We start from the raw sequence: 27,664 nt of genomic DNA, 5'->3' as shown, positions 1-27,664 counted from the left end.
TATTCAATTTTTTATTATCTTTTAATTCAGTAATAATAACTTTTTTGAAAAAGCTTATAGTTTTTGATTTATACGTGAAAAACCGGTTTAAAACATGCATTTTAATACGAAAAAATAAAATCTTTCGTCTTTAATAACTCAAAAAGTGTTGATTTATTTTAATAACTTTATATAACAAATTTTGCTTATAATTTGTCCCTCTATGAACTTACGGTATTATTTTTAATAAAATAATTTTCACCCCCGAGAAGGGGTGGCATCCACCCCCAGGGTAAAAGCGCAAGTTGGCATCATGTCACCTTTGTTCCTTGAGGTATTCTCTAATTACTCACCAATTTTCATGAAAATCGATGGAGGTTCAACGAAATCGGAGGTGAAAACCTTCAGTGACTGCACTAGTATAGGACCTTTTTTGTTTTAAATTTGATGTAAAATATTTTTGTATAGAACATTGTTTACGCTAAAGCATTCAGTTTTAGAAATTGTGACGAAAAACATAAAAAAACTACTAATTTACCGACTTCTCCCCCATCTCCCCCACAAACCTGACGCTCAAAATGGTATAACTTTTTACTGAACAATATCTGGACCATATAGAACAATTTGGTGTTGAAGGAAAACTTTTACTTTTAATGTCTGGGTTAGGTCTTTTTTGGACCAATTATACAATACTACCTCGGTAACTTTGGAACCGTTCATTTTAGAAGGATTATGCATGGAAACTTTTTTGTTTCAAATATAATGTAGAACATTTTTGTATAGAAGGTTGTTCATGCTAAACCGCATAGTTTTAGAAATTTTGACGAAAAACTTAAAAAACTACGAATTTACCGATTTCTCCCCCCTCTCCCCCCCAAAGCAGAAGCTCAAAATAGTGTGACTTTTTTCTGAACATTATGTGGACCATATAGAACAATTTGGTGTTGGAGGATAACTTTCACTTTGGATGTCTGTGTTTGGATCTAGTTATACCATACTAATTGTAGTTTTAACCTACAGTCAATATTAACAAAGTTGTTCAAATTGTTTATAAGAAAAAAATGACTCAACTTTATTAAAATATTTTCGGAGTGATAAAAATAACTTTTGAATGATATTTTTAAATACAGTGGAACCCCGATAAGTCGGCCCCCGATAACCCGGAAGTCCGGCTAACCCGGACCGATTTTTATCACACAAACATTACAACAATAAAAATGTATGTCCTTTATGCTGGATTTTCCAATTTCTTTTCAACATCTTAAAATATTTTCTTTTATCTTTCCTTATAAACATATTGTTCGAATACTATAATATCTTATATTTTTCAGGCTAATTTTATTATCATAATAAACTTTCTTCGTAAAAATTTGTCGGTTTAGCGAATTCCTATGTAGTTAATTCGTTTCAATTTTCAATGTCAAACACATTATACAATGAGAGATAATGCGTATTTGTGTAATTTGATACATAATATACCTTAGTAAAAATGTGTTATCGAAACCAACAGGTATCTGTAGTATCCTTTATTTACTTGAAACTGTCTTAGCATTGTTTAGAAAAAACTATTAAAAAATTATTTTTCAAACAATGGTTCTAGTCTTCACTCTTATTAAATAACATAAGTTCGTTCTCGTTGCGAGACGGTATTGTGTGTAGTAAAGTCGCATTGTTCGTTCCTTTCTGTAATCGTTCGTAAATATATTCAGATTTTGTGTTTGTAATGGCAATAAAACTTAAAATGTTGTTTTTGTTTCAAAATGATAACAAAAGACAGTTTGGACAATCGGTGCAAAGATAAGAAAGCTAAAAATGAGACTCTCGACGACGCTTTGTATGTGTGGAACGCGTACGTGGTTTACAAGTGTCTGTGTGCCAATTATAACGGAGTTTATCTGTAAGCATACCATATTTTAATAATTTTTACCAATTTCTCCGGCTAACCCGAATTTTCGATAACCCGGATCGGCCGCGGTCCCGATTAATCCGAGTTAACGGGGTTCCACTGTACTTTGAAAATATGACTATTCTTCTTTCATGTGGTTTCCACAGAATTGCAATATCATTATTATTTTCTGAACAATAACATTAAGAAAAAAAGCTCTTTGTGATAAACAAATTGAATAAAATTTAAACTAATTGACGAATCGTCTTAAAAATTTTTGTGCATTATATGGACTCAACTTTTCATGCAATATGAAAGTCATAAATTCATTTTTGCAAAAGGTATAATAAATCTTTTATTTTAGAAATTTTAGTGTTATTTTCAATTTTCGAAGCAACAAATGATCGGAACAAAATTTGAAAACTGCCATTTTAAACCTTGGCTCATCTACTAAAAGAAGAACACTATAAATAAGATATTTAATTAATGTATTTTTACCTGTAGCAATTAAAACGAAAAAACTGCCATTTTTGACCCTTATTTGTTAATAACTAAATTTCTCGTCCAAACTGTGACGGGCATTTTTGTATTTATATTGTATTAGGTACATAGTACCCAAAAAACCCATTTGCAAGCTAGCTGCTCAAGTGTCCCGAACATGGTATATTTTTGCCTTATTTCCCTGGCGTATCGATGTATGTACACACCAGCCCAGGCGGACCGACGGCTTAACGTACTCTCCGAGGCACGGTGAACAGCTCGTATCATTTTTAGAAATGAAAATGGATTGTCTGTGCCGGGGCTCGAACCCGCCCACTCTGGTTTATGAGACCAGTTGTCATGCCGCTGCTCTACGGCCCTTCACACACTTAAAGAACTAAACTAATGTTAATTAAAAGTGAGTTGGGAGTAATTGAATGTAAATTTTTTTCGACGAATACTAAAATCTAAGTATTCAAGCTTAAATAACGGGACAACTATGCATTTTATAAAAAATATATCTGCTTAAAACATGTCAAAGTACTTTGCAATACCTATCAAATGAGCTCCAGAAGATGTTAATAGCATCAAAATTAAGCAAGTTATGATGAAAATAAGAGAACCCTTTCGAATTGTTTAGGAAAAACTGAAAAATAAAATATACGCCATTTCCACAAAAATTAAAATTTATAGTAATCCTCAAAACAATTACTTTATATTAGCATAAGTAATTATTTCAACCATTTTGACCGTTTAGTTTTGTCTAGTATGCATATTTTTGAAAAAACCATATAATTTAAAAAATCTGAATTTTTAAAATCATCGTAATTTTCATTTTCTTTTGATAATAACTCCAAAAATACTCAATATACGTAAAAACTGATACATAACTAAATTTTAGTTTTTTGTATGTCCAATACTTGGCTGCTTTACTATTTCTGTAGGGTCAAAAATAACCGAGATATAAACATTTACAGCTTAAATTTTGCTGCGAGAACCATGTAACCGGGGCCATTTAACCTTTTATTAAAAAAAATAAGGGGTTTAAAAGATTAACTTGAGCGTGGTTTAATAGCCCTTGGAATTAGCTTTCAAATGGTTTTTAAGTGAACCTATTATCTTAAACATTACCGGAGTTATTAAAAAAAAAAACAATATAATTTGTTGGAAAAAAGATAGATTTTGAAAAAATTTTGGAGCATAAATTTTAATGCTATTAACTTGTTCGGGGGCTCCTTTGATAGACAATTCTAAGTACTTTGACAAGCTTTTATAGGTTTATGTTATAAAATGCATAATTTTCCCGTTATTTAGGCTTGAATACTTAGATTTGGGTACTCGCCTTATACTTCTAGTTAACACCAAAAGGTTTTTCTAGTAAGGAGTTTATTTCATTTTGTATTAGCTTCAATTTTGGTAACAATAACGTTTTGTAAAAACTTATAGTTTTTGAGTTACTCATGAAAAATCGGTTAAAAACATGCATTTTCTTTAATAACTGTATAACACATTTTACTTAGAATTTGCCCCTCTATTGAATTATGGGCTTATTTTTAATAAAATAATTTTTACCCCCGAGAAGGGGTGGCATCCACCCCCAGAGTAAAAGCGCAAGTTGACACCATGTCACCTTTGATCCTTGAGATATCCTCTAACTACTCGCCAATTTTCATCTACATCGATGAAGGTTCAACGAAATCGGAGGTAATAGCTCATATCCACCTTCAATGACTGCACTATAAGATCGGATAAGAATATTTCTAAGAACCTAAGAAAGAGGACAAAAAAAGAAGGTAAGTACTAAAGGTTTTAATTTTGTAATAATGACTAGACTTACCTAAAACATAAGGCGTACCTAAAATGGCCGGAACAGTAAATCCGACTCCAATCCTAAAGATTACCCACATGACGTAATTATGAGCAAAAGCAGTGGCTACCCCAAAAATGCATCCTATTAATAAGTATATATAGTATGCCGGTTTCCTTCCAAAACCATCTTGGACATATCCAAAAATATAGTTTCCAATTAAGCCACTGGTACCGAATAAAACAAGAGCTAATGTAACTAGAAAGTCTTTCTCGCATATAAGATTCCACTAAAACAAATTTAAAAAAATGTTTTTATTTATCTCTAAAATTATTGTTTCTTATTAGTATATATGTTACAGGCCAAACCCGATTTCAGGACAAACTAATTTGGCCTAGGCCAAACTAGTTTGTCCTATCGCGCGTAGGCCAAATTAGTTTGTCCTAGGCAAAACTAGTTTATCCTGATATAAATACACACACTTCAGGCCAAACTAGTACGACCTAGTCTAAATAGACCGGACAGTATCGTCGCCCCCGCTAGCGAAATTATTCCGATTCGATTTTTTTGCACAAACTTACTCAAAAAGAGGTCCTTATAACATATCCACAGGGTGCCGGGCGGTGCCGTGTTCGAAAAATTGTTTAAACAATTTTTTTAAACAAATTCACAAAAATAATTTTTTTATTTCGAACAAAATTTTTTTAGATAAATTGGCTTATTCTGAGCAAAAAAGGTCTCTTGTCATTTTTTTCTAAAATTGATTGTTGTCGAGTTATATGCGATTAAAAATTTGAAAAATGCGAAAATGGCTATTTTCAAGGCTTAATAACTCGATTAAACATTATTATTATGAAATTCAAAAAGTCACCAAATCAAGTTTCAAATCCCTTCTTCAAGGTCCTGAAGAGATTTTTGTCATTGTTGTATTACAAAGCTGTTATTTTTAATTATTAACAATTAGCGCTATAGTCCAGGATTTATCGTCGCCCCCGTTAGTGAAATTATTCCATTTTTTTTTGCAGAAACTTACTCAAAACGAGGTCCTTTTAATATATTCACAGGGTGCCGGGCGGTGACGTAGTCGACAAATTATTTAAACAATTTTTTTAAACAAATTCACAAAAATAATTTTTTCACTTCGAACAATATTTTTTTAGGTAATTTGGGACATTCTGAGAAAAAAATGTCTCTTGTGATTTTTTGTAAATTGATTGTTGTCGAATTATATGCGATTTATAATTTGAAAAATGCGAAAATGGCCATATAACTTGACAACAATCAATTTTAGAGAAAAATCACAAGAAACCTTTTTGCTTAGAATAATAAAAATATCGTTCGCAATAAAAAATATTTTTGTGAATTTGTTTAAAAAAAATTGTTTAAACAATTTTTCGACCACGGCACTGCCCGGCACCCTGTGGATATGTTATAAGGACCTCGTTTTGAGTAAGTTTCTGCAAAAAAATGGAATCGGAATAATTTCACTAACGGGGGCGACGGATACATCCTGGACTATAGCGCTAATTGTTAATAATGAAAAATAACAGCTTTGTAGTAAAATAACGACAAAGATCTCTTCAGGACCTTGAAGAAGGGGTTCGAAACGTGATTTGGCCACTTTTTTAATTTCATAATAATAATGTTTGCTCGAGTTATTAAGCCTTAAAAATGGCCATTTTCGCATTTTTCAAATTTTTAATCGCATATAACTCGACAACAATAAATTTTAGAAAAAAATGATAGGAGACCTTTTTTGCTCAGAATAAGCCAATTTATCTAAATTTTTATTAAAATATCTTAAATTTTTGTTCGAAATGAAAAAATTGTTTTTGTGAATTTGTTTAAATAAAATTGTTTAAACAATTTTTCGACCACGGCACCGCCCGGCACCCTGTGGATAAGGTCCATGTCACCAGCCCCCCCTTTTTCGATTTGAGGGTCAAAAAAAAGCTCATTCGTTTGTATTGCGTTAGTACTGGATTGTATCACCCTTCATTCGTTTGTACTGCCCCCACCCTTTTAAATCTGCCTGGAGGGGCTGGTGACATGCCATCCCCCCCTTTTTCGATTTGAGGGTCAAAAAAAAGCTCATTGGTTTGTATTGCGTTAGTACTGGATTGTATCACCCTTCATTCGTTTGTACTGCCCCCACCCTTTTAAATCTGCCTGGAGGGGCTGGTGACATGCCATCCCCCCCTTTTTCGATCTGGGGGTCCGGGATGGGTATGTTCGTTTGTACTGCGTTAGTATCGGATTGTATCGCCCTTATTTTGTTTGTACTGCCCCCACCCGTCTAGATTGGCCTGGGGGGGCCAGTGACATGCTACCCTGTACTCTGCACTTTTTGCCTTCTAAATGTCGAAAATAGGCTATTTCGTTTGTACTGCGTTAGTACTGGATTGTATCACCCTTCTTTCGTTTGTAATGCCTCCACCCATTTAAATCTGCCTGGAGGGGCTGCTGACATGCCATCCCCCCCTTTTTCGATGTGGGGGTCCGGGATGGGTATGTTCGTTTGTACTACGTTAGTATCGGATTGTATCGCCCTTATTTTGTTTGTACCGCCCCCACCCGTCTAGATTGGCCTGGGGGGCCAGTGACATGCTACCCCTCTACTATGCATTCTTTGCCATCTGAATGTCAAAAATAGGCTATTTCGTTTGTACTGCGTTAGTACTGGATTGTACCGCCCTTATTTTGTTTGTACTACCCCTACCCTTCTACATTTAAAACAGAGAAGGATTAGTGCTAGGAGTAAGGACACAAAATCAGCCAAACATTGCACATAGTAACACCGTGGGTGTAAAATTTGGTAAATTCGTCAAAAATGAAACGAATTAAATTTTGAAACTGAAAAACAGGCTTACAAGCCACTCTCCACTCTCCATGGATCAGAAATTTACCCCCTCAGATGGATCTCGGAGTAGTAGTGATTTGAAAAATGGTACATGTATTTGTTGGAGATATTTTGAACACCATTTTCAATCAGAAATCAGAGCAGCGACCTTGTCTTTTCCTACTAGGAAGAAATTTATCCATCCCCTCAATAAATTTTACAGTTTCAGACGCTATCGATATGATTATCAAAGGTCTTATGCGGCGTATTCCGAAATGCACTTTTCGTTGTACAATTTCAACCTCTCTGGATAACTGATTAACTGAAACATACATACGGCAGAATTCATTGGAATCGAAGTTTTTTAAAAGTATGTATTTGGAACATTAAATGAAAAGTTCCCACAATCAATATCTTTCTTACCATCTAATGTCAGAGACCAGATAACAATAATTGCAGCTGCTATGTTCTGGCAATTTGTTTTCTAGAAAGGTTTGTATTGTTCATTTATGACTGCAATAAGATTCAGAATTTCCGTAGGTATTTCATTATTTGTAAAATAAATATAGTGTCAAAAACTTGCTTATACATTTGACGCACTGTCCGTCAACGTGTTAATTGACTCTACAGATTCAGTGCCAAAACGAGACATTTTTATAGAAAAATATTTGCAAGTATATTAAATGCCAAACTGACCTATTAAATAAACAATGACATTGCAATTTTCGATTTCTACTATGGAATTATCGCTGTATAGATCAGGGCGGATCTGTTTTGAGGTGGATGTGAGAGGTGGCATTCCGACTTTTGCAGATAAAATTAGGTGACAACTTCAGTAATTATAATTGACTCACGCTCCTTCTCAAATATGTTTGAAACATTATTAAAAAAATTTAAATATTTAAAAATTTCGAAAAACATCGATTTTTTTCAACTTTCATTGCTTGTAACTTAAAAACGATTCATTTTGGAACAAAGTCATAGGGAAATAAAATAAAGATAATTGAATTTTGTATGATATACGACACGACTGCTATAAAATATCTTAAATGATTATCCTTTCTGCAAAATAGCAATAAATACAAAATAAGAGGGCAAAATAAGCCTCTTTTTATTCAATGTTTTTCAACCACTTTGGTTGCACTTAGAACCTTCGTATTTTACTTAGAAAGTTCTTACAACATACTCAATCCGTCCACCAAATTTTATTAAAATCGACATAATAGATTTTGCATAATAATTTTGCAATCTAAATTTTTTTAGAAAAGTTCAAATTTTTTAAAAACTTTCTGAACAAAAAGTAGACCTGTTAGAAGTTTGCTAATTTTTTTACATATCAAGAGGTACTTTACCAATCCAATACACTTTACAAAATTAAAATCGGATTATTTAAGCGGCCTCAGCACTGTTTTAAGGATATAAACAATTTTTTTGCTTATAAACAAATATAGTGAGGACGTTTGAGTTGGAATAAATTCATTTTCTCGAGAATGGGCAACTCTGGAGATAAATCCCTAAACAGGTCGATTTTTATATTTAAATTATAATTTTTGGGATATCTATCATACTACTAACGTCATCCATCTGGGTGTGATGACGTAATCTATGATTTTTTTAAACGAAAATGTGGGTCGTGTGCTAGCTTATTTGAAACATTATTCAATTCTCTATTTATTACATAATTATTTATACAGGGTGCCCAAATTTTTTTTAATTAATTGAGACAAACAGAAGAAAGTATTTAGTTTAGTTAATTCGAGATACATTTTACTGTTGTCCTAAAACAGAAAAAAATGTTTATTTGATAAATAACAGAAAAATGAATTTATTCGTATTTATTAACTCAAACGTCCTCACTGTATTTGTTTATAAGCCAAAAAATTGTGTATAACTTTAAAACATTCCTGAGGCCGATTAAATAAACCAACTTAAGTTCTGTAAAGTATATTAGATAGGTAGGGCGTATCTTTATATGCAAAAAAATGAGCAAACTTCTAAATAATGGTCTACTTTTTGTTCAGAAAGTTTATAAAAAATTTTAACTTTTTAAAAAAAATTTAGATTGCAAACTTATTATGCAAAACCTATTAAGTGTATTTTATAGTCGTATATCATAAAAAATTCGATTATCTTTATTTTATTTCCCTACGACTTTGTTCCAAAATGAATGGTTTTAAAAACGATTGAAAAGTTTTCAACAGAGAGGTTGAAATTGTACAACGAAGAGTGCATTTCGGAATGCGCCGCATGAGATCTTTGATTTTCATATCGATAGCGTGTAAAACTGTAAAATTTATTGAGGGGATGGATAAATTTCTTCCTGGGAGGAAAAGGCAAGGTCGCTCCTCTGATTTCTGATCGAAAATGGTGTTCAAAATATCTCCAACAAATACATGTACCATTTTTGAAATCGGTAGCGTAGAACTACTCCGAGATCCATCTGAGGGTGTAACTTTCCATTCCCCATGGAGAGTGGCTTGCAAGCCTGTTTTTCAGTTTCAAAATGTAATTCGTTACATTTTTGACGAATTTACCAAATTTTACACCCGGGGTGTTACTACAATAATTTTGGCTAATTTTGTGTCCTTACTCCTAGCATTAATCCTCCCCTGTTTTAAATGTAGAAGGGTAGCATGTCACTGGCCCCCCAGGCTAATCTAGACGGGTGGGGGCGGTACAAACAAAATAAGGGCGATACAATCCGATACTAACGCAGTACAAACGAACATACCCATCCCGGACCTTCAGATCGAAAAGGGGGGATGGCATGTCACCAGCCCCTCCAGGCAGATTTAAAAGGGTGGGGGCAGTACAAACGAATGAAGGGTGATACAATCCAGTACTAACGCAATACAAACGAATGAACCTTTTTTTGACCCTCAAATCGAAAAAGGGGGGATGGCATGTCACCAGCCCCTCCAGGCAGATTTAAAAGGGTGGGGGCAGTACAAACGAATGAAGGGTGATACAATCCAGTACTAACGCAGTACAAACGAAATAGCCTATTTTCGACTTTCAGAAGGCAAAAAGTGCAGAGTAGAGGGTAGCATGTCACTGGCCCCCCCAGGCCAATCTAGACGGGTGGGGGCAGTACAAACAAAATAAGGACGATACAATCCGATACTAACGCAGTACAAACGAACATACCCATCCCGGACCTTCAGATCTAAAAAGGGGGGGATGGCATGTCACCAGCCCCTCCAGGCAGATTTAAAAGGGTGGGGGCAGTACAAACGAATGAAGGGTGATACAATCCAGTACTAACGCAATACAAACGAATGAACCTTTTTTTGACCCTCAAATCGAAAAAGGGGGGGATGGCATGTCACCAGCCCCTCCAGGCAGATTTAAAAGGGTGGGGGCAGTACAAACGAATGAAGGGTGATACAATCCAGTACTAACGCAATACAAACCAATGAGCTTTTTTTTGACCCTCAAATCGAAAAAGGGGGGGCTGGTGACATGGACCTCTGTGGATATGTCATAAGGACCTCTTTTTGAGTAAGTTTGTGCAAAAAAATCGAATCGGAATAATTTCGCTAGCGGGGTCGACCATACTGTCCGGTCTAAAACCAATTTAGCCGAGTTTAAAATAATTTAGCGTACCTACATGTGTAAGGACTTTTACATGCGGGCAATTCTCAAATCACGTCCTAACAGGGATGACAAAAAAAATTATACATCATATTATATTATATCAAATATGATACATCGAATGAAGATATTGATACATGCTATAAATCAATATATTCTCGAATAATAAAATAAAAAAAAATAGTAAATAAGATGAGGTTTTTTTAAAAAAAATTTAAAGGAAATATACACAAACTACCTAAATTAATATTGTTTTCACCAATTTGGTTTTAATAATTGTTTTTCTGTCTGTCTGTCCGTGAACTTAACTCCTCCGTCATTATACCGGGTAGAATGACAAATGAGGTGTGTCAGATGAAAGCTTATAATCCAAGGATGATACTAAAGGTGAGAAATTTGACCGAGGCTGTGTCCGACCGCGAATATAACTCAATATTGTTATTTGTTTGTTACGAATAATGAGGGGAGAGGCTTGTACCTTGAACCGGATTTTTTCAAAGCTCAATTATTTTTAAGTTTTTTAATTTCAAGGAAAATTTTTTCGACTAACTTGTAGTTTGCACACCATAGTATACTATGTTAAAAGGTCATTTTATTAAAACAAAACAAAACACATTCTTTTGAATTTTATTTATTAGAGCTAATTTGGTCCAAGGTACAAACCGGTACTGTACCTTGAACCACGTAGTCTTGTACGTTGAACCACCCGTAAACCTTTAAAAATATATACAAAAAATTGTGTTATTCAACATTGAACGTCTCAAAATCAAATCAAATACATGTACTCCTTTTTGCCTTTCAGACAACCCAGCCTGTCTCGGTAGTTTAAGTTTGAGCACAACATCTTCTCTTCAATGTCAATGTCAAATTGTAGACCACTTGGTCCAGAATATATGTTCCTGTTCAGAATTTTCTTCAGATACTGAACCGTTAAACAGGGACTTACAGCAGTTACTTGTGCAACATAAAAATGTGTCTTCTTTTTTCTCATTAATTTTGTACGGCTCAACGTACCAGACGTGATATCGGTCCAAGGTTCAAGACTCGGGAAAAAAGAAAACAAATGTGAATTTGTGTGTAACTATGTTACTTAACTACCTATTAGTATAGGCATTCACACCTTGTGATTTAATTTACGATATCTAATAACACAATTATTAGAAAAGAAAATTAAAATTAAATTATCTATCCTATAAATAGTTACTTTTCACGAAATAAAACACTATATTTTTACGATAGCCGCAAACGATTTCTAATCACGTTCAACAACTAACCAAAGAATGAAGACAATAAATTGTAGAAGAACATGAGATAAGAAACACAGACAGTTCGCGCGCAAAATAAAAGAAAAATGTGGTGGCCCATGGTACAAGCTGGCCCAAGGTACAAGCCTCTCCCCTATAATATTAATAAAAAAGATTATTTTCCCAAGAACTAAGTATTTTATTCAATTTATTATTTATATTAAGCTGAACTAGTTCGCTGAATTACTTTCTTCTTCTTGGCTTTTTCCCATTATGAGTTTGCCTTTTTCGTTTTCCATAGCACTCTATTCTCCCAGTCGCCATCACTGAGGTCTTTATCTATCACAGCATTTCTTATGTGAATTTTCCATCTCACAGCAGGTCTTCCTACCCGCGGGTCCCAGTCCAGTAATCTTTCCGGCCACCTGTGCTCCGGTATTCTTTGTACATGCTCGTACAATTTCAATGCTCTACTTTTACTACCACAACTTGTTTTTTAATTGGACATTCTACTTCTATTCTGTTTCTTATTTCCTCTGTTCTTATTCTATCGTATTCAACTGTTCGTATTTTATTTCGTATTATTGTTGTCACAGGCTATTCTTCAGCTCTTGTGGGGTAATATTCAGGGTTTAGTGTAAATAGACCGAAATCATTAGACCGAAAGCAGTAGACCGAACTCATTAGACCGAAAAGCACTTTGCCGAAACCTCACTAGACCGAACAGCAGAAGACCGAAAAGAAGTTCTTTTTACTTGTCGCAGTAAAAGAGATAAGACTAATGTAATTACAACTAAATGTTATTTCGATGGTTATTATAAACAGTTAAAATGGTGTTAACGTCACTCTACCCTTAATTTATTTTTACCTTCACTAATTTGTTTAACGGATGAAAAGTATTTCATATCAGACTGTACAGAGTAACAATTTACACAGTCTATATATAAAATAATACAAAAAAAATACAATAAACAAAAAGACAGATATACAAAATCTTAGCATAATTTACTGCAAACTTTTTAAATTTATTTACAATTTCGGTCTAATGCTGTTCGGTCTAGTGAGGTTTCGGTAAAATGCTTTTCGGTCTAATGAGTTCGGTCTACTGCTTTCGGTCTAATGATTTCGGTCTAATTGTCGTGTACCAATATTCAGCACTATGCCCTGAAAAATCCGTTTCTGTTTTCTTTAGTTAGAGTGTTCGTCCATTTCACTCCATGGAGTGCTTTCGTGGCTTGTTTTTCCCGTACTATTTTCATTTCTATATCTTTCATACAAGTGCCATCTCGGTTTATCATTTACCCTAAATACTTAAAAGTCTTACAACTCTTAATAGTGTCTTCTAAACTTACGTTTAAATCAGCAACCAATCTGTAATCAATTACTTTCGACTAGATTAAGTTGGTTTAGACTAGGCTAAACTAGTTTATCCTGATATAAAAACATACACTTCAGGATAAACTAGTTTGGCCTGAAGTGTGCGTCTTTATATCAGGATAAACTAGTTTGGCCTACGCGCGATAAGATAAACTAGTTTGGCCTAGGCCATACTAGTTTATCCTAACGCGCTTAAAACAAACTATTTTGGCCTAGGCCAAACTAGTTTGTCCTGAAATCGGGTTTAGCTGGTAACATATACATATATTCAAAAATATACTTCAATATATTCAGAAATATTTAAAAAAAAGCATTAGAAGATGAAGTAGCAGGCATAAAAATAAATGACCTACCCATAATATGGGTAGGCCATTTATTATGTTAAATCACATATCTGAAATTAGATACGCTGATACAATACTAATATCATAAAATATTACAGATCTACAAAGAATGTTAAATAAGGATGTTGGAAGTTGCAACGAGTGAAGAATTTGGTCTGTCACTAAACATAACGAAAATAAAATTCATACTTATATTAACGAAAAATATTAGAAATATCAATCTACACAAAATACATAATAAGATGATAGAACGAGATCAAAATTATAAGTATTTAGTGACAAACATCAGTGAAATAAACGATTATATCAAACAAATCAGAATTAGAATAGAAAAGGCTAGAAGTGTAATCACTATACATGACACAAATATTATGTAGTAGAGACCTCAGCCTTAATCTTGGAAAACAAGTACTCAAGTAATTTCTGTTCTTTTGTATGGTGTGGAGACACGGACTCTTAATAAACAATGTCTCAATAGATTGGAAGCATTTGAAATGTGGACATATCGAAGAATGCTGAGAGTCTCCTGGAAAGACAGAATAACTATTGAAGAAGTACTTAGAAGAATAGAAAATAGCAGTGAGATACTAGATTCCATCAAAATATAAAAACTGCAATACTTGGGTCATATAACACGTGGTGACAGATATGAACTCCTAAAATTAATCATGCAGGGAAAGATTCAAGGAAGGCGCAGCATAGGTAGAAGAAAAATGTCCCGGCTGAGAAATCTCAGAGAATGGTTTGGATGCAGCTCAACTGAACTCTTTCGGGCTGTAGTGTCAAAAGTTATAATAGCAATGATGATTGCCAATCTTCGTCGCGGAAATGACACGCAAAGAAAAAGAATTAATATATAGTAAATTATGCAAAAATACAAAAATTGCGCTGGGGGCAGGTCACCTCTTAGAACGAACAATAACTGAAATTAAGGTGGGACGTGAGCCAGTGGGAAAACCTAGATAAATGTAGATAGACGAAGTGAGAACTGATGCTAAAGAGATATTGAGGGAGGATAACTGGAGAAAAGAGATGCTTGGAGGCGGATGCTGAGGTAGGTCAGGGATCCATTTAGCCTGTACCGCCATTAAAGAGAGACATAGATAGAAAGAGAGGTAAGAGATCAAAAGAGCGACCAATAGTAAGATGTATGGACCAAGTACAGGCGGATTAACAATCGTCTGAGACGGGTGAGCGAAAGTGAGAAATAGGGATGAATGAAGGATTAACTGAACATACTAAAATCCAATAAATTAGGTCTCTGGGGTACATGCTAATGGCGATATAAATAGGTCGATTTAATAATTTTGTTGGATATATTATTATTTCCGTATCTACTTTTCTCGGTTTATAATTCCAATAATAAAATTGTAAAACAATCTATTTATAATTCAGTTTTAAGTTTGTTGTACTTTTACATGTCATAAGTCATGTGATAAAACAATTAACTTATATACTTATAATTGATAAAACAAGTTTTTTTAAATTTATTGTGGAATTTATTTATTTTGTATAAATGATCGACAACAATGTTAGTTTCCATTGCGATTAAAAATAGTAGAGGATCCGATATAAGGTCGATTTGTTTATTGGATAAAAATTATTGGATATTAGTCCAGAAAGCCACTGCGCATCCGCTAGGAAAAATATTCTAATTCGGATTTTATGCACAATCTTACTCAAAAAGGACTCCTTTTAACAAATTTGCATGTTGCCAGGACCAAAAGGTGGTCAAAAATTTTTTAAACGTTTTTTTTTTGTTTTTTTCCTAAAATTATTATTTTTGCATGGAAAAAAGTTTTTTTAGGTTTTTTGGATTATTCCAAACAGAAAAGGTCTTTAGTGACTTTTCTCTAAAAATGATAGTTTTTGACATATAAGCGATTAAAAATTGAAAAATTGCGAAATCGGCCATTTTTAACCGTCAAAAACTATGTGAAAAACTGAAAATTTGAATGTTGCCAAGGTAGGTAGATATTCTTTAAACATCGATTGATGAAATCCCGAAGAATTTTTTGCAATACAATATTCAAAACTCCTTTGTTTTTTAATTGCTAATCAAGCGTGCGCGACAATATTTTCCACCGACAGTATGGTGCAAATGAAAGGAATAAATTCGTTATTTCGTAAACTGGCGACATAAAGGAAAAATCCCGAAACAGGTCGATTTTTAGTTTTAAGTTATAATATTGTGGCATATATGGTATACTAGTGACGTCATCCGTCTGGGCGTGATGACGTAATCGATGGTTTTTTTAAATGAGAATAGGGGTCATGTGCTAGTTCATTTGAAAGGTTCTTCAATTCTCTATTAAATATATAAACATTTACATAATTATTTATACAGGGTGTCCAAAAAATTTTTATTAAATTAAATTATTTGACAAAAAAAGAAGTAGAAGGACACCCTGTATAAATAATTATGTAAATGTTTACATTACTGAATAGAGAATTGAAGAACCTTTCAAATGAGCTACCACACGACCCCTATTCTCATTTAAAAAAATCATCGATTACGTCATCACGCCCAGACGGATGACGTCACTAGTATACCATATATGCCACAATATCATAACTTAAAAATAAAAATCGACCTGTTTCGGTATTTTTCCTTAAAGTCGCCAGTTTACGAAATATACGAAATAACGAATTTATTCCTTTCATTTGCACCATACTGTCGGTGGAAAATAGTGTCGCGCACGCTTGATTAGCAATTAAAAAACAAAGCAGTTTTGAATATTGTATTGCAAAAAACTCTTCGGGATTTCATCAATCGATGTTTAAAGAATATCTACCTACCTTGGCAACATTCAAATTTTCAGTTTTTCACATAGTTTTTGACGGTTAAATATGGCCGATTTCGCAATTTTTCAATTTTTAATCGCTTATATGTCAAAAACTATCATTTTTAGAGAAAAGTCACTAAAGACCTTTTCTGTTTGGAATGATCCAAAAAACCTAAAAAAACTTTTTTCCATGCAAAAATAATAATTTTAGGAAAAAAACAAAAAAAAAACGTTTAAAAAATTTTTCACCACCTTTTGGTCCTGGCAACATGCAAATTGGTTAAAAGGAGTCCTTTTTGAGTAAGATTATGCAAAAAATCCGAGTTAGAATATTTTTCCTAGCGGATGCGCAGTGGCTTTCTGGACTATATGTAATTTAGAATATTAGCAATTAAAAAAAACAAGGGTTGCCCGATCTAATCTTGTTCTAACTCTATTTAATTAATAATTAAAAAATTAAATTTTTTTATGAATTTAAAAAAAAAATTTTGGACCCGGGCAGATATTATTTCAGATTTTTTGGATGATTCTAAACAAAAAAAGGTCTTTTGTATTTTTTGTCTAAAGTTGATCGTTTTCAAGTTATAAACAATTTAAAACTGAAAAAAGAACGAAAGAAGACAAATTTCAAGGCTCAAAAACACAAGTAAAAAATATGATTTTTGGAATCATCGAGTATGTATTGATGTGATCTTGATTATTGATATGAGATAATATTCTTATTTGTCATTTAATTTAATCAATGCATTAATAATAATTTAATTAATTAACCAGATCACATATCAATATGTTTTCAATCTCAGGGCTGGCTATAAAATTAATTACTTACTTACGTGGCTTCTCAGTATTTCTCAATGGTTCCTAATCGGGATAGGAAAGAAAAGAGTAAAATAATACACACATATGGGTTACAATTATAATCAAAATATTGTTTATTTTATTTAAATGGCAATCACTGCTTAATATGTGCTAGATCTTGTTATTCTTAAACATAACATTTACAAATGGGAATCTTATTTCCTTTTGGTTTCCAATTGAAAGTTTTTATTAACATTTAACTATTAGGATTTATTAGCAACAATTCTATTTAAGTTTGATAAAGCTTTTCTGATATTATTGATTATGTTCTTCAATTTATAATGTGGTATTTAATACGAAAAACCCATACATTCATGTCCAAACAAATGAGACTGACCTTTTTCTGGTGAACTGAGAATGTCTTCACACAAGACCCGTTTCCTGCTATCCTTGGCTGCGATCAAAACCTCGTCCTTGCTTTCAGTAATGTTCTCCTTTGAAGATTAGCTCATATAGCTCTCGCTCCTGCTTCTGTCGTGATGCTGTGTTCTACCTTTTTCGAAACTGCAATCAGCTACCGGGACACTCTTGGCTCAAGGAGGTTCTTTACTCTCAACCTGGCCTACCTCTCGTTCCACGATAGATCTCCACACTCACGGAACTACACCGGCTTTCTCACTCTCCGTACACTACCGTCTACTACTCGACTTCACTTCTCGACAGCTCAAAACATTCTGCCTCTATTTGTCATTCATTCCCCTACTTTCTAAATATCCCTTCCAGATTCACAAATCAACCTTCCACCACCAACTCTCATTCGCAGTATTCCTCAAAACCAATTTTTAATCTTTCTAAATATGCTTAATGGATTTCAAAAGAAATAGTTAATTCCCATTCTAAAATTACTTTCTACTATTTACAAAATTTAATGACCTATTATCTACTTCAACTGAGTCTTATTTAGCATAGGCTAATGATCGAACCTTCCGCGAACAACGATAATGACCTATTATCGATTTCACTTGAGTTTTATTTATCATAGGCTAATGATCGAACCTTCCGCGAACAACGATAATGGTACGCGCCATTCACTTTGTTTATTCTAAGCGCATTGTCCCGAGTTTCGTTTAATCACTTCTTAAAATTAAATATAACAATTTGTTGTATACAGGTTGTTCTAAATTTATATGCCCGTGGTTGAGAAAATTGAAAATATTTTATATTAAATTGAATTTTGTTTATAACTATCAAAATTCAATTTTCATATCAAATAGAAATATAACAGTATATAAATTCAAGTTCAAACTTTTTCCTATCAGGTCCCGATAAGAATTTTAGTCATGTTTTATTCCAGAACAATGTTTCAGAATGAAATAAGTCCAAAGACTGATCAAGAACTGATAGATTAAGGTTTAAACTTGAACTTAGGTACTTCGTAATTTCAAAAATGATATTATATACTTATGTTTTTGAGCCTTGAAAATCGTCATCTTTCGTTCTTTTTTCAGTTTTAAATTGTTTATAATTAGAAAACGATCAACTTTAGAGAAAAATTATAAAAGACCTTTTTTGTTTAGAATGACCTAGAAAATCTGAAATAATGTCTGCCCGGGTCAATTTTTTTTTATTTATAAAAATAACGTCATTTTTTAATTATTAATTAATTATACTTAGAACAAGATTAGATCGGGCAACCCTTGTTTTTTGTAATTGTTAACATGCTAAATTACATATCCAATAATTTTTGTCCCTTAAACAGATCGATGCAAATCGACCTTACATCGTATCTTAGACTATAATAATAGTAGGGGAGGAAAGTATGCTTTTGCAGTTACTCGAGCGTTATGGGGACCTAATGAGATGTGAAGAGTAGGTCCTAAAATAAAAAAAAAATTAAGTTAAATTTTCCATAAAGTGAGGGACTTTTCATTTTTAATTTCATTTTCCATTTTCAACAATCGTTTTTTCCGATTATAGCGCCATCTATGCACAATTCCATAATTAATCCAAATCTGCAATAAAAATGGGTGGCTCCTCTTTAAGATTTTTAAGTAACCTCTACCCCACCTCCGTGGGGTCGTGTTTGGTATCATTCGATAGATTTTTGAAAAATATTTTTTTTTAGTTTTACGATCTGACTAAATATTCGCTTTTTTTTTGTGAAACTTTGTGATTCACCCATTTCCTTATGCCCAGCTCAAATGGTAAGATTTTTTAAATATACATTATTTTGCATGTAGTTTTTTTTGTCTTCGACTATAGTCATTCAGCCAGTCTCAATCAAAAGTAAATGTACTAAAGATTTTGCCAATTAGTGAAACATGGTTATTATAATATTATTACAATATTTTACTTCTGATTTTACCTACTCATTACAGCTAATGTACATACTATGTTAATAAATATTATAAATATATTATACTTAACGTTTATCAAAAACACATAGTGTATACATTTTACAAATAAAAATATTAATCTTAATTATTATTTAAAATCAATTCATTCTTTTTTGTATTTTTTTTTTGTTTATTTTTGTTTTATTTTATGTTTTTTTTTGTCACTACGATAAGATGTCAACCCAGTTCAAACCCTCAGAGGTTTAAATCCTCTTAGTGATTTTTTTTAATTTTTTTTTTAAATTTTTTTTTATTTTTATTTTGTATTTTTTTTAGTTATTAAATTATTTTAGATAGTAGATTTTTTTAATTTAATCATCTTTATCATCATTTTTATTTTTTTAATATTTTTTTTAAACATATTTTACAAATACCTATAACTAATTACAATAATATTTTACTATCTGACAAGAAAGATACCAAACAGTCAAAAATTGTCTTTTTATTCAGTGACAGAATAAAGAGAATATTTACAGGGAGTGGGATGTTCTGGTCTTCTGGAATTCTTTTAATTAGGTTGCACGTAGTTAACTTATCTTAATCTGACGATTTAGAGTTTTTCTAAGGACCACCCTTAACGAACTGCCCTGTATTAAGAGCCAATCTGACAGTGGTGACCAAGCTGCTTGGTAGTCAGAGCCACTTTTCACAAGTTAAAATTTTTCGCGAGCCGCAATTAAAAACGTATTCAAAAAGTATGTAAAGAAGGTATGTACAATGTTTTTTAACAGAACTTCTATTTATTGGAAACAGAAATAAAATTACGAAATATTAAAACTTAATTACATTTGTTTTCGTTATTCTTCTTCTCGTTGTCCTTATGCCCAATATACCCCAGGCTGTGGGTGAAAAATAGGTCGATTTCAGGATATAATTCAGGAATTTTTGAAACCTATCAGGTGTTGTAAAGGACGGTGCCAGGAATAACTTCTACTAAAATGTAACCAAAAATATTGTGCGCTTTTTTTATATTGCGATTTTCATTTCTTAAATTTGCAATTTTTAAAGATTTTTAATTTTGCAGCTTAGGATATTGATTTTAGAGAAAAATTTTTAAATAGAAAATTATTAATGGCTTTTTAATAGAAAGTTATAGTAAATTAAAAACCTACAATTTGAGCTATGGTAAGTTTAATTTCGTTTATTGGTTATTGCAAAACAGCCTGCGAAAGGTCCAAAATGGCCGTTTTTTACAATTGCATTATTTATTGTAAAAATCATTTTTTTTTATATTGTTTAAAGCTTTAAAATGAAGATCTTTCAATTCCAAACATAAAAAAATTTGTAAAGCCAGATTAACGAATTTGTTGCTTATATATTTTAAATTGTTTATCCCAAGAAGTCAAATGTCGAAGGCTATAACTTTTTGAAAAAAAATCTTAGAGAGTTGGTGAAACATCCAATCTCCTTCTAAAGAGTTATGTTTTCATATTCTGATGTTAATAAATGCGTAAATCATTTTTAAACCTCTAATTTTTGGGTTTGAAAATATGGGGCAAATTTCGTTATAAACATTTAGAGCTGAAGCGGCCCTGTACATCCTATGAGTTTTTAACTTACAGATTATTGTTGCTGAAAACGAAACGAAGATTTATAAAAAATAAAAAATTTCTACGACCAACTGAAGCCGAGATAATTTTTGGTTTTGAAAATAAGGGGGCATATTTCGGTAAAATCATTTAGAGCTGAAGCGGCCCAGTACATCTTATGAGTTTCTAACTTACAGAATAAAGTTGCTGAAGACGAAACGAAGATTTATAAAAGTTTTCTACAACCAACTGAAGCCGAGATAATTGTTTTTTTTTTCTTAAATCGTAGTGCATTTATTTATAACAATTAAGAAATTATTTTAGAGTCATTGACTAAAGAAAGACTTATATTATCTTAAAATAAAAATTATTATAAAATACAATTACATTTAATTATTAAAAATTATTTTTAAATCGGTGCTTTTGCGGCTCGCTTCAAATCCGCGCGCTCGGAAAATTTTTACGTAACTTGTATTAAATTTTGACAGAAAACAATTTAATAATATTACGATTATAATATACAGTCTGTTTACCACTGTATTTGTTAAACTTTTATATGTGAAATCTCATTTCTGAAGAAATAATATTACAAAAATGATACATATAATAATATATGAAATATATAACTATATTTTTAATTTTTTCATTGTTATATAAATATAATAATAATAATGTTACTTCTTATTATACAATATAAAACTTTTTCTTCTTGTAGTGACTATCCGTTTTGGATGTTGGCGAAAGAAAAAGTTTTATATTGTATAATAAGAATATTATACAATATAAAAATTTTCTTCTTGTAGTGACTATCCGTTTTGGATGTTCGCCAACATCCAAAACGGATAGTCACTACAAGAAGAAAAAGTTTTATATTGTATAATAAGAAGTAACATTATTATTATTATATTTATATACCAATGAGGCCGTTTGCAAAATTCGTCGCTCGCAAAAGCACCGATTTTAAAAATAATTTTTAATAATTAAATGTAATTATATTTTATAATACTTTTTATTTTAAGTTAAATAAGTCTTTCTTTAGTCAATGACTGTAAAATAACTTCTTAATTTTTATAAATAAATGCACTACGATTTAAGAAAAAAAAAAAAACAATTATCTCGGCTTCAGTTCGTTGTAGAAATTTTTTATTTTTTTATAAATCTTCGTTTCGTCTTCAGCAACAATAATCTGTAAGTTAAAAACTCATAGGATGTACAGGGCCGCTTCAGCTCTAAATGTTTATAACGAAATTTGCCCCCTTATTTTCAAACCCAAAAATTAGAGGTTTAAAAATGATTTACGCATTTATTTACATCAGAATATGAAAATATAACTCTTTAGAAGGAGACTGGATGTTTCACCAACTCTCTACGATTTTTTTTTCAAAAAGTTATAGCCTTCGACATTTGACCTCTTGGGATAAACAATTTATAATATCTAAGCAACAAATTCGTTAATCTGGCTTTACAACTTTTTTTATGTTTGGAATTGAAATATCTTCATTTTAAAGCTTTAAAAAATATAAAAAAAATGATTTGTATAATAAATAATGCAATTGTAAAAAACGGTCATTTTGGACCTTTCGCAGGCTCTTTTGCAATAACCAATAAACGAAATTAAACTTACCCTAGCTCAAATTGTAGGTTTCTTAATTTACTACAACTTTCTATTAAAAAGTTTTTCTCTACACCGAGAGAACAATTTCCTTTCTCCTAAAACACCGATTTCTTTGAGCAATATTTCTTAAAAGTTAACATATCCTATTAACTTAAACATACCGGTTCACATAAAAAGAAACGAGCTTTTTAAACACAACTCAATAATTTCTTACAGATAATTTCTTCAATACTAAGAAATGCATTAATGGTTACATTTAATTTTCTTATCCTAAAGTTTTTATTTCTTAAATTGAAAAATACAAATATTTTGTAGTATAAGAAATATAATGTTAAGTTAATCCATATTTATATTTGTGAACAAGAAATTTTCTTTCAGTCAAATAAATATTTTAAACCACAAGAAATAATTCTTCAGAAATACCCTCTGTAGTAACTGTGGTTATAAAATAAAAACTTTGTCATTAATGGCGAAATGTTACTTGCAAAGAGATTTTCTTCCACAAAAGAATTGCGCAGATTAACTATTTATGATTTAGTCGTCAGTGTTTGTCAAGATGGCGTGATATGTTCATGTTCATATAGATGGATTTTTGATTTATTGGTGTTCTTTAAAAATTAACGGATATTTTGAAGGTACGTACATATATAGGTATTAAATAAAAGTAAATTGAGTAATTTAAGATGTAATAATAATATTGTTGCGTATCCGAATGGTTAAAAAAGAAATATAATAGTATCTTTATATGCTTTCTAGGTATAATGATGGACGACTCTGAAATAAAGGAGCTTATTATTCTAACTGGGAAATATGCCACAATTTAAAGCTGGGACAGAATGATATAATATATAGCTTCAGAACAATATTAAGAAAGGAGTTATTAACCAACTGAGGGGCCTTCCAAAAATGGTAGAACTTCATACATGTAAGTACCTTTTTAAAAATGTGTATACTTATATGTATCAACTATAATAGGTTTCTTGAATGTATCGTCTTCTATAAAAATATACAATACAACGCTATATTAAACATAGCGGGTGCAACGCTGAGGATGTTTTCTGTTAATTTATTTGAGATAAAGAAATCAGTTAGTCTAAAAGAAATATATGTTTATGGTTAAGAAATGTTATTGCCGAAAACCGTGAATTAGTTAATATGTATTAAATGACTTAGATGTAAACTAATAATACTTTCCCGTAATAAAATTTCTTAATGATTAGGTATACTGTCTCTTTTAGATTATAAAAATTAAGAAAATTACATAAATATTATTATGTCTGCTTCAATGTTTTACATTGTTTGTATTTTCCCTCTTGTTTTAGCTAAACAATGTTTATTGTGTGACTTAACATTATACAGATAAATAATTAATACTTCATTAACAAAAAGAAAAAATAAACAAAGATGTGTGGTTAAATAATGCCATGTTTGAACTAAATATGATTGATTATTATTAGTATTAATAGTTCTTATGTGGGGCCGTGTATTTGTTTTTTTTTTATTTCCTAAATTTGTTAAAATAAATATCTATGTCTTTATAAAAAAAAATTTATTAAAGTAAGTTTACTCTTTCTACATAACGATTTTGTTTTAGTGAATTGCTGATATACAAAGTGCTATTAACAAAAGAAGAAAAATTTGAGGAAGTTGGATTTGCCTCTCCATCCTTTTATTGTTGTGTAGAAGCCAGTGGTTTAAGAGTGGAGACAATATTTGTATGTAATAATAACGTTTTATATCTTGTTTTAGTAATAAATAATGATTTTACCTTAACACAATGATTTATTTTGCCGTATGTAATATCACTTTATTTTCAAGAAATATTAACTTAACTCTAAATATACGTTTATCTCTGCGAAATATATTTCTTAACATTAAATACATTAATTATTAATAGTAAAATAATAATATTCCTTACTAAGAAATATTATTGCTCAGAAAGAATAGTTTTGTTATGTGTAGAAAATATATTTTTATAACTAATAAAATTAATTAACATCAAGTCTAATTTCTTTCTGATAAATTGGTTTGAAGTTTGCCAGAAAGTGATAGTTCAATCATGTTTAAGATATATTTCTTTGGCTATAGTAGAATTTATTTGAAATATTGTAGAAAATTATATCTTACATACAAAGATATATTTCTTAGGCAATATGCCAAGTCGATCTTTCTTAAATATTAATAAACTTTCTTTATGTCAAGAATTTTTCTCTCGGTGTAAAATCTATATCCTAAGCTGCAAAATTAAAAATCTTTAAAAATTGCAAATTTAACAAATGAAAATCGCAATATAAAAAAAGCGCACAATATTTTTTAGTCCTGTCGCCAGGGGGGGTACAACGGCCTCCTTAATTCAGATGGACTTACCCAAGTTTTTTTTTATATATTTTGACCCGCAGAATACGAATTTTTTGGGTAACAGTTGATCCGGATGTCGATAAGATTGTTATAGAAAAAGAACTTGAGGAATTACATAACAGCGATTTCTCGCAAAACAAAACATCTTTTTGTATTTTTTGGGTCATTTTAAGCAAAAAATATTCCTACAAGTTTTTTCGTAGAATGCATAGTTTTCGAGATAACCGCGGTTGAACTTTCAAAAAATCGAAAAATTGTAATTTTTGAACCCTAATAACTTTTGATTAAAAAATAAAGTAGCAATTCTGCTTACCGTATTTGAAAGTTTAAGTCAAATTATATCGGTTTTGATTATTTGCATTGCTAAAAATTTATTATTTTATTGTTAAACAAAGCTATAAACACCTAGTATGTGAGTGATGTTTTCTATGATTTTATAGGAAAAACTTATAGGAATATTTTTTGCTTAAAATGACCCAAAAAATACAAAAAGATGTTTTGTTTTGCGAGAAATCGCTGTTATGTAATTCCTCAAGTTCTTTGTCTATAACAATCTTATCGACATCCGGATCAACTGTTACCCAAAAAATTCGTATTCTACGGGTCAAAATATATAAAAAAAACTTGGGTAAGTCCGTCTGAATTAAGGAGGCCGTTGTACCCCCCTGGCGACAGGACTATTTGGTTACATTTTAGTAGAAGTTATTCCTGGCATCGTCCTTTACAACACCTGATAGGTTTCAAAAATTCCTGAATTATATCACGTTTTTTCACCCACAACCTGGGGTAATAAGAGTTTTCCGTCTCTTGGTTCCGATTTCCTGGATTTGTTCCATCCACCTCCTTCTTCTTTTCGCCTCTGTCTCTTGACATCTGTCATATTCTTTACTAGTCTGTTCTCGTTCATTCTAGTTATATTTCCAAACCAATTCAGGTTTGTTTTTTCAATATTTTCTCTATTGGTCCCTGTCTTAGCATGTTTCTAATGTTTTCGTTTCTTTTCCTGTCCAACATTTGTTTTCCTTCTTTCGGTAATTCTTTAAAATTTGGTGAATAATTTGTGGTAGTACTTCTCAGTAATTCTTTTAGATGTTGGTTAGTTAATACTGATATGTGTTAGGATTTCACGAATTTTAAAATGGAATTAAATGGTCCATAAAAGTACGTTGTTTCTGTGGAAATAATTCGACATGCATCCTTTTTAATTTAGAGTATGTATGTACTTCGATTTTGGTACAAATTTCCAAAATTCGGTAATCGGCTTCGACTTATAGTTTTATTTTCGAGCTGGATCTTCTTGCGTTTCTATTAATTTTAATTCTCCATGTTTCTTTCAAATGAATTCAGAAAAAAATGAAGAGACGATTTAAAATATTTTAAGTCTTGAAATAAATTTTGGACTTCGGTCAATATTCCTTCTGGCTTTTTTATTTACTCGTTAAGTTTTTCTAGTTTAATATTGCAACAAATATTTCGAGTAAAATGACTAAATATACAAATCGGTCTGGAGTGGGTTGATTACTGACTTTTATGTCGCGCCACTCATAATATTCTTTCGCGCAGTTTTCGATTTGTCATATCACTCTTAGTTTGTATGGAAATGGGATTTGTTACAAAGTTGCATTTGGTCTTTCATATTTGTTGTCAGTAATTTAAAAGACATTCTGAAACACATATGGTACGATAATAATTTTTTTAAATAATAACACACAATTGAAAAGGATCTCGGGTACATATATCGAGAGCCACAAGAAATTCCTCAAAGAGCCGCATGTGGCTCGCGAGTCGCAGTTTGGCCACCCCTGCAATATAATATGGCAGAGGTACATTTACAGGGTACAAAGTTTCTCCCCATATGATAATCTGACGCGCTTGAGTAATTGCAAAAATCCCCGCTTGGGCTCCCCTATCATAATAAACAAAGGAAGTTCTTAATCTTCTATATAAATAAAAATGAATGTTTGTATGTATGTATGTTCCGTATAGACTCGCAAACTATGCATTTGATCGTATGATGACCTTAATCAAAGTTGTTGTGCATAAACCCGGGATGGTTTCTGAAGTGGTACGGTCTACCTAAGTGAAAAGGGGGCTTGCCCCCCGAAATTTTTTTAAATTTTTTTGACCAAATTTTTTTTCTTAATTTTATACGATGTAGAACCAAAATATACATACAATCCTAAATTTTCACTTTTTTATCTCCAACCGTTAATTTTTAATAACCATCTAAATATAACCTCTTCTATATAAATAAAAATGAATGTTTGTATGTATGTATGTTCCATATAGACTCGCAAACTATGCATTTGATCGTATGATGACCTTAATCAAAGTTGTTGTGCATAAACCCGGGATGGTTTCTGAAGTGGTACGGTCTACCTAAGTGAAAAGAGGGCTTGCCCCCCCGAAATTTTTTAAAATTTTTTTGGCCAAATTTTTTTTTCTTAATTTTATACGATGTACAACCAAAATATACATACAATCCTAAATTTTTACTTTTTTATCTTCAACCGTTATTTTTTAATAGCCATTTAAATATTTAACATCTATATATATATATATATATATATATATATATATATATATATATATATATATATATATATATATATATATATATATATATATATATA

The 27,664-nt window shown here is 31.5% G+C and overlaps 1 protein-coding gene across 1 annotated transcript in view; it reads right to left on the bottom strand.

The window, feature by feature from the left end:
* The window catches only part of LOC126890739 (beta-alanine transporter), a 161,388-nt gene that overhangs the window by 69,096 nt on the left and 64,628 nt on the right, over positions 1 to 27,664 (bottom strand). The window contains exon 4 of the mRNA XM_050659910.1: positions 4,182 to 4,440. Within this exon, the coding sequence (XP_050515867.1) occupies positions 4,182 to 4,440 (259 nt within the window). The remainder of the gene's footprint in view (positions 1 to 4,181; positions 4,441 to 27,664) is intronic.

Source organism: Diabrotica virgifera, chromosome 8 (genome assembly GCF_917563875.1).
Source record: "Diabrotica virgifera virgifera chromosome 8, PGI_DIABVI_V3a".
In the NCBI taxonomy this organism is placed as follows: Eukaryota; Metazoa; Arthropoda; class Insecta; order Coleoptera; family Chrysomelidae; genus Diabrotica; species Diabrotica virgifera.
The sequence above is the reverse complement of the archived record's forward strand: the minus strand, read 5'-3'. Positions and strand labels throughout refer to the sequence as shown.